The following is an 8,442-nucleotide window of genomic DNA, read 5'->3' as shown; positions in this document are numbered from 1 at the left end:
ACGAAATCGTCCCTTTTTCCCATAGATGATGCAGTGGTTCTCCTATCTGAATGTCCCATTCCTTTGTCTACTTCTTTTAAATATTTAGGGATTGTGGTACAGCTCCCTATTTCACAATTTCTGGAGACTAATCTGTCATCAATTATCGGGGCCTTTAGAGAGAAGGTACAGAAATGGCGGAATTTGCCGATCACATTGATGGGACGAATAAATTTGTTTTAAGATGATTTTTCTCCCTAAATTTCTCTACATCTTCTCAAATTCCCCAGTCTTTGTGACGCTGCAGATTTTTAGAACCAATGAATCCATTATTGTGGGATTCCTGTGGGGATCAGGAGCCCCCAGAGTCTCTCTAGCTGTTCTAAAATTACCAGTTACAATGGGGGGGGGGGGGGGGGGGTTGGCCCTTCTGCTCTTATTTTTTTGCATCACATTTGCCCTTTCTACACTGCCTACTTTTTCCCCAGATACCCAATGCCACTACTCTATTGGAAGCAGCGGTTGACACCTTGCAAGAAACCCTACTAAATATGGTCTACAGGAAGGGGATGCCGGGGAGGAAGGTGGGATCAGTCATGGCGCTTCCTGGTAAAATATTCCATCTCTGTTCCCAACGGAGGAAGGATGGGCCCCTATGGCTATCCCCAAATAACCCTTTGTGGTGTAATAAATCCTTGGAGGAATTTTTTTAATTAATAGACGGACAGATATGGGCAAAGCATGGTATAAAATATTTACATCATATATGCCAGGACAACAGATTTTCCACTTTTACACAACTGAGGAAACAATTTGGAATACCCAGTGTGACAGACTCACCCGAGACAGAGGCTATTGGAGGGGACTGAACGCTAGCCTGTTGCCTTTTGATTATGGGCCCTAGATTTTCAATGGAACGGTGCTCTTTGTGGGGTGAATTGGAGGTCCGGTTTGAACTGTATTAATCGGACTCAGTCGTGTATATATGCTGATAAGACTGATTCATTCTGTTGGGACACATCCTGTGAGGAGATGCTGGTGTCATCAACCTGTGTTTATGTTAATTGAATGAGCTAATGACATTGTCCTCTATACAATGTAGGAGACGGGACGACTGATATTGTGTTGATATAACTTTGTGAAGCTCGGTGACCACAAGTCTGGGCGAAAGGTCATGTCTCAGTCACCTAGGCTGTATAAAGGATTAGATAATTAGCTCATGTTAATTAGGTTACGTTTGTATTGTTAGAGTAATCTTCTCCTGTGTATATAAGACTGTATTCTGGTTCTGAATAAAGTGAGTTCTTGGTAGCAACAAGTAAGTGTCGCCTTGTTTGTGCTCAGAGAGGTTGGGATATCTGTATACAGACTGGGAGGAAGTGGTATATGATGGAAGCACTCAAGCGGAGTGTGGGACGTTCCGTGACACCCAGGACCTGGCATTTCTGCTATGCCCAGCTGCATAATGCAGCGGTGTCTCAGTTTGGGAATGGAGAGCCCCAAGTACAGAACATGGAGCTGGAGACGGTTCTAATTGACCCGGATCCAACTAAACGAATTTCTAGATACTATAGAGCAATGGGTCCTGGGAACTCGGGGTTGCTATCCAAGGCCAGGGCTCGGTGGGTGACTATTGTGCCGGAGTTGTCTGAGGAGATATGGCAGGAAGTTCTGGATACTTATCTTGTATCTGTCATCTCTTTCACGGATAAGATGATTCAATTTCGATACCTTCACCAGATGTACTACATGACAACTATAATATACCGAATGATTAGGAGGAACTCCGCAGTCTGTTATAAATGTATGGGGGCAGAAGGGACCTTCATCCATATGGTGTGGGAATGCCCTAGAATAAGACCGTTATGGTCTCAAGTGACTGAATTTATTTCTGATAACTTTGGAATACCTAATATCTGTTCTCCCTTGCGTTGCCTCCTAGGGGTCTTTGACCAGGAGGAGATGAATGCATACACTAAACTGTTCCTTAGGATCCTATACTTTTGGAGTAAGAAAACTGATAGCCAGGCGCTGGATTTATGGAGAGCAACTGACAGTAGGGATGTGGCTAAAAGTAGTAAATGCGGATGTACTTTTATATAGGATGACGTATGAGGCCAGGGGTGCCCCCAAGAAATTCAGGAAGATATGGTTTAGATGGGTGGACTCCAAGAACACACTGGATGAAGAAGGGACCTAGAGTTGTGGACATGCCACAAGAGAGAAATCCCAACAGCAGAGTCCAGCCAGAGGGTTGGAATATGAGCATAGTGATTGGACGAATGAATATTAAAGTTAGAAGGGTGTAGTAGGCTATGAGAAGCTGTATCCCATTGCCCATGGCTATCTAAAATAAACATTGAAATCCCTGGGGGGAGGGGGGGTTAGGGTTCTGCCCTTCACGAAGAGGGAGGATTGGTTACTTCCTTCGACTAAGGGGCAAGTTAGGGGGGAAGTTTGGTTGCATTGATTGGTTTCTATTGTTTTAAAAAAAAAGCAACTGTTCCGGGGTGCGAGATAAGGTTGGAGATTCAGGACATTATGGTTATGGAATGTTGATGGTTACATTATTGTCTGGATCACTGTGAATTAGTTGCTGACTATACTTGATGTACTACCTGTCCAATGTCTTGTATGTTTAATTTCTGATATGCTGAATAAAAAAATTTTGAAAAAAAAAAAGCATACAGTACAATGACCAGAACTGAGTAGCCTGAGCTGTGCACAACCACCAATTAACCATTCTTTTTTTTTTTTGTTTTTAAGCCATTGAAACTCAGAAACTGACATTCAGGCTCTAAAAAAAGGTAACCAACAGCTAGTGGCCCATTAGAATGTTCAATTGTTAAGACTGTAAATTGAGGTAGACCTTAGGACCCCTGTGTGTTTGGACTGTGGAGGTCTCCTAGTGGACAAAATGTAAAGGCATGGGTGGTCCGATCAGGTCCACCTGTTTTTTTTTTTTAGGTGGACCAGTTCAGAAGCTCAGTGTAAGTCTATGGACAGACAGATGTAAACAGACATGCTTGCATTTAAAATTATCTGAGTCTGTCCAGGGCCAGAAAAAAAAAGGAAAATGTCTGCACCCTTTTCAGTTTTTTTTTCTGCCTAAGTGTGACAGATTGGAGGTAGTCTGATGTTTACATGCAACTGCCTTTGTATCAAATATGGGTTCACAAAACTCAGGTAACAAAAGACTGAAAGGACACGGATGCCACAAAAGTGACTTCTGTTCTCCTATGATCTGCAAACAGATCCCGTTGATCAGAAAGAACACGGCCCATGTGAAAGGGGTCCTAAGAATGTGGTTAGGATCTGCATCTGTGATTGGGCTAAGATAATCTCTGGGGCTCAAATGGGACAAGTCAAAATTCTTTACATAAACCTTTATGCAGTTAGTTCAGGCCATTGGAACATAAAATAACCAAAGAAACATTTATTATCCTTCCTTTTAAGTGCCATTGTTTAAAACCAAATATTTCTAGTTAGCCGTTTTTTTGTCACACACTTTATATTTAATAATATTGAACCAAAAAATAGTTAAGAATGCAGTAATCATTTTTACAGATTAAAAAAATAGCTTTTTGTTGTAACCATCTGATCTTAAAAATAGACAATAGGTATGAAGCCGAAAAGACGACTCCTTGCATGAAAATGTCCTTAACGGTACCACAATAACTAGTTCTTTGATTGTCCCTTTAAAAGAGGTGCATAAGTTTGTGGTATTGATATTTTGCTAGTGAGAGAGAACGTCATTTGTTATAAAGGTAGTGTCAGTTACAGTCACTTTTTCGCCATCTGGGGTGAGGTCAACTATGGTTTTGCCTTTGATGGATGTTCCAGAGATGTCCTGCATAATACTGTCTCTTCTCTCATTGAGTTTTGAAGATGAGCGTCCAATTGTACCGCTCTGGCTACCATTGGTTTGAGAGCACACGTTTGTAACCTTGGCTGGTTTTGATTTGGGGTGGTTATTGTAGACTTTGTATTTCATGAGTAGAATAAAAATGAAGACCAGGACGGAGGCCACAATGATACCACCAATGATAATGATCATTGTTCCACCAAGAAACTGAGCATGGAGGGATCGACACTGCTTATACTCCTGTTCGGTTGTAAATTGTACACAGCCTATCACCCGGGTTGCAGTCAAAGCAGTTGTGCCATCGTCATATACCGCCAGGACACACAGGTCATAATTACGAGATGACACCAGGTCACTTAGGAAAAACGATTTGCTGGATGATGGAATCATTCTGTAAAGAGAATACAAAATGAAATTAGAATATGAGTCTTCCATAAACCTGCCTTCATTAAAAAGTTTGGACTTAGAACCATTTAAAATGTGTCTGAACTAACAGCCCTTTGACCTACTGAAAATTAAAGGGCTTTAGCGGATTAAAGCTACCAAAAAAGTCAGTCTCAGATCCTTCTCCTGAAAGATGAATACAAACTTTTTTTTTTTTTTTTTTTACAAAATGAGGGAAGTCTATGTTTTGTTCAATTAGATTAACAGTTCATGTCTGAATAATGTTTAACAAGGCAAAAGGTATTCCTTGTTTTTGTCTGAAAGTCTTCTGTGATTTAAAAAAAAAAAAGGGAATCGTTAGGGCTTCTTTAACAAGTCTTTAGTTTGTGTTACTTCTTTTAAAGCAAACCAGTGCTTTGCTCAATAATGGCAAACCAACATGTTGGCTTTAAAATCCAAATGCGCCTTTCTGACAAACCTATAGTTAGGGTGTAACATGAAACACAGCCATAATCTGCAGCGCGCCCTCCTCCTTTACTGAATCTGGGGGTTCTTCTCCTTGGAACACCCAGTCATTTTATTGCCTCCTACATAGCCATGTCATTCGTTTACAGGATCTGTGAATGAAAAGACTAGGAGTCCTATCTGCCCCTGTAGCAGAAGGACCCGTAGTTCTCAATGGCGCACAAGTCTGGTAACATTACTGCACCTGTAGTCCATTGATACTTCCTTCAGCTGGAGGAACAGTATGCAGGAAGCTGAGCATTGTGGCCCTGATCCACTGCTCATAGTTGCAATGCTTTGCAGGCTCCAATGCAAAAAATAACAAATGCACATTTTTTTCAATCAATATGGGTACAATTGTTTTTTTGTTCCTGCAAAGGGTGGAATTGGCCTCTAATAGCTTCCCCTACTGCAAATAATTACCATTTTATTCCCTCCCTGCTACTCTGTTCAGCACTGGAAACTTTGTATTTGCAGGGTTGAGGGTATCATAAGACAGTAATTCCAGATACGAGAGTGTCATGTTAAACCCGGGTACCCGTTCCCACTGCCGCTCGGATCGCCTAGACGAAGACTAGTAAAGGACGGCACTGGATCCATGGACAGGTAGTAAGTGTCATCTTATTAAAAGTCAGCAGCTACAGCTGCAGCAGCATAGGACAAATCTGCCCTGCATGGGCTAAGACTGTAGCAACTTTTAGAATACACATAGGGCTTTACTTTTGCATCTAATTTTGGATTCATTAAGTTTTCGCCTTTATTCTAGTTCCATTTTACTCGTTATTGCACAAAACTAGGAGAAAAAAAAAGACATTTTAAAGTACTTCTGATTTTTTGGGGGATTTCTACTGACTAAGATTTGACTCGCGCTACAACCTCAAAAAAACTTTTTTTTTTTTAACCCACTAGTTACCATATTTTTGCTGCAATTAGTTACTTTTTTTATTACAAAGAACAAACCATATAGAGTAAGGACAAGTAGTTCCAGTGTTAATATAGACAAACAGGCTAGGAATATGGGACAAGCATATTGCTGCAGCATTCTGCTTTCAGGAATTAAAATAAGGATTAAAAGAGGATGAAAACTGAAGAGGTACTTGTGCTTGCACATATCCTCATAGCTGTCTTCTGCCAGGCAGATAAAACATTTCAAGATTGTATTGTCACATGAATAGAAGGAGGCATCAGCGTTTCCCGCAGTCTCCAAACAAAAGCATTCTGCTTTTGGTCACATGAATTGGGAGACTGAAGGCTAAATGTTGAAATGCACTACTAGAGAAATCTGTAGAAATACTGAATTGCAATTACACTTTCTATAGATGGTCAAACACGGAGTCTTCCTCTACTATCCATCAACAGAAGCTTCATCATGCTGTTTTTGAAGAGGCTTTTATGATATATTGTGTAAGCAATTTGTGTTTATAGCTTTTTTTTTATTGTGTTGTGTGTTTAATAACATACACCTGTCTTTGTGAAAACAGGTGCCTGGACATACCTCAATTGCACTGAAATTCTTCTTGGCTGTATCCCAGGAGTCCCCTGAATCTGTATGCAAATCACAGCGTTTAAGAAATTACACACTGGTCAATACCCCCCAGTGCAATATTTTAGGCAAAGAGAGAGGTGCCTTTGTTGCATTATGCTAGTAGTCCCAGGGGCACTATTCCTCCCACTGACCCCAACAGTGGGGCACAATTCCTCCCACTGACACCAATAGTGGGGCACAATTCCTCCCACTGACACCAACCGCGGGGCACTATTCTTACCATTCCTCCCACTACTACCAATGACTGGGCATTATTCCTCTTCCTACTGACCACAAGTGCTATGTATTTTTTTACTCCCCTTTATTCCCCACTGACTATCAAGCCAGAAAAATTGTTTATTCCCACTGACTACAGTATACCCCACCCCCAAAGTCTGAAGGACTGTAAACTGACCCTTTGTTTGGAGACCCCTGCATTATGCCATGCATTGGGGACATCTTATGCTCTGGAATGCTGTAAACCGGGAAGTTGAAGGCCAACTTTGGGAGTCTCCTTGGGCAAAGGAGGAGTCCTCCCAACCTAACTGATTGGACACAGCTGATCACTTGGTTAAAGAGCCACGTTATCGGCTCTTTACAGAGATCGGGGTCGCGCTGGGTCCTGGGAACATGGGGCCACGCCGTCATATGACGCTGTCCCAGAACGAGAGCCGCACTGCTCCGTCATCATTTGACGTTGGGTGGGCGGCAAGTAATTAAGGAAGAAAATGTTTATATGAGCTGCACATCTCTGCAAACCCCAGGTAAGAAAGTGTAACGGCCTTAGCCCAGGCTCCAGCCAGGCAATGTCCCCAACGTGTTTCACTCTACCCCCGGAGCTTAATCATGGGGAACAATGCTTGCCACACCGACACAGGAAAGGTAGGCAAATACTGAATTTTGTCAGATTCTTAATGAACCAATCAACTCTTTTCAAAGAAGCCGGCTGGCAAATTTGTGGCTGAACTCCAATTAGATGCAGCTGCTGTTCAGGTATTCTGACAGCCACCACTGGCAGCCGTCAGAATACAATAGCCCAGCAGGGGCATTTGTATATCTGTGCTGTTTAGCGTTGATGGAGGAAGCCGTTAGATTTCTTTCATTCAGCCAACAGGCTACGTTCACCTTTAAGATCATGTTACACCCATATTTTAGGGTGTAATATATTGGTACCAAGCCGCGCCCCCCCCCCCCCCCCAACAGCAGAAATAATTCATTCACAGAGATCTGTGAATACATAAACTACAAGTCCCGTCTTCCACTGAGGCAGAGGGACTTGTAGTGCTCAATGAAAAACAAGTTTGGTGACTGATCACCACACTTGTAGTCCATTCACACTTTCTCCAGCTCTCTAACTAAAAGCCCATACCTCAAAATGAAGTCTACAGGAGCCTAGCATTGCTCCCATGATCCAATGATTTTTTTTTTTTGTCTGCAAACACATGCATTTTAATTAATTTTTCTTTTTTGCAAAAAATCTTTGATGAAAGAAATCTAGAAATTTCTCAGTGTAAGATCAGCTTCAGAGCTGTGTAGGACCATACTTGGAGCACTCCTATATGCATGACCGGGGCTGGAATTACCATTAGGCATAGTGGGCTTGTGCTTATAGGCAGCAGAGGCGAAGAGTACATTTTTTGTTAACAGTTGTCAGTCATGCATTTTTCCCCATCAGAAACTCAGTCTTATAGGCAGGGGCCTTTTATGAAATTGGTGGGCTTGTGTGCAAGATCATAGGTTAGGCCCCATCGCTTGATAAAAAATTTAAAAAAAGCAGTATACTTAGTGCCCCCATCAGGGCCCGTGTGCACCGCATACATGGATGATATGTCACTGCCTATAAGCTTTGCACTTCTTGCAAACATGGTTAAGACTAGTAAAAGAAAAATGTTACGTGCAGAGGAGGTGCTCCCAAAGGTTTCACAGCTACAGGCTCCAATAATGGAAATGCAGCCCTGTGTGTGTATTTGAAGTACAATGTAACTCTCAGCAATGATTACCTTGGGGTAAATGCCCTCTTACCAACCCTTTTCTCCTGCAGCACATAGCTCTTTGTGAACACACAGGAGCCTCCTTAACAATCTCCTATACTATCTTTTTCACCAAGTCACAAGCACCCTTGCCTATAAAGTACAGTGTCCTTGATGCCACACCTGTACACTATAATGCTATAAATATATTATAA

At 41.9% G+C, this 8,442-nt stretch overlaps 1 protein-coding gene across 8 annotated transcripts in view; it reads right to left on the bottom strand.

Annotated features, from left to right (window-relative positions):
* Positions 1-3,330: 3,330 nt before the first annotated feature.
* The window catches only part of LOC141107939 (leucine-rich repeat and fibronectin type III domain-containing protein 1-like protein), a 920,596-nt gene continuing 915,484 nt past the window's right edge, over positions 3,331-8,442 (bottom strand). For all 8 annotated transcript variants that reach the window (XM_073599024.1, XM_073599022.1, XM_073599019.1 and 5 more), the window contains one exon: positions 3,331-4,235. In XM_073599024.1, the coding sequence (XP_073455125.1) occupies positions 3,716-4,235 (520 nt within the window). In that variant the 3' untranslated portion in view covers positions 3,331-3,715. The remainder of the gene's footprint in view (positions 4,236-8,442) is intronic.

Source organism: Aquarana catesbeiana, linkage group LG09 (genome assembly GCF_042186555.1).
Source record: "Aquarana catesbeiana isolate 2022-GZ linkage group LG09, ASM4218655v1, whole genome shotgun sequence".
Lineage (NCBI taxonomy): Eukaryota > Metazoa > Chordata > Amphibia > Anura > Ranidae > Aquarana > Aquarana catesbeiana.
This window is presented reverse-complemented; position numbering and strand designations above follow the sequence as displayed.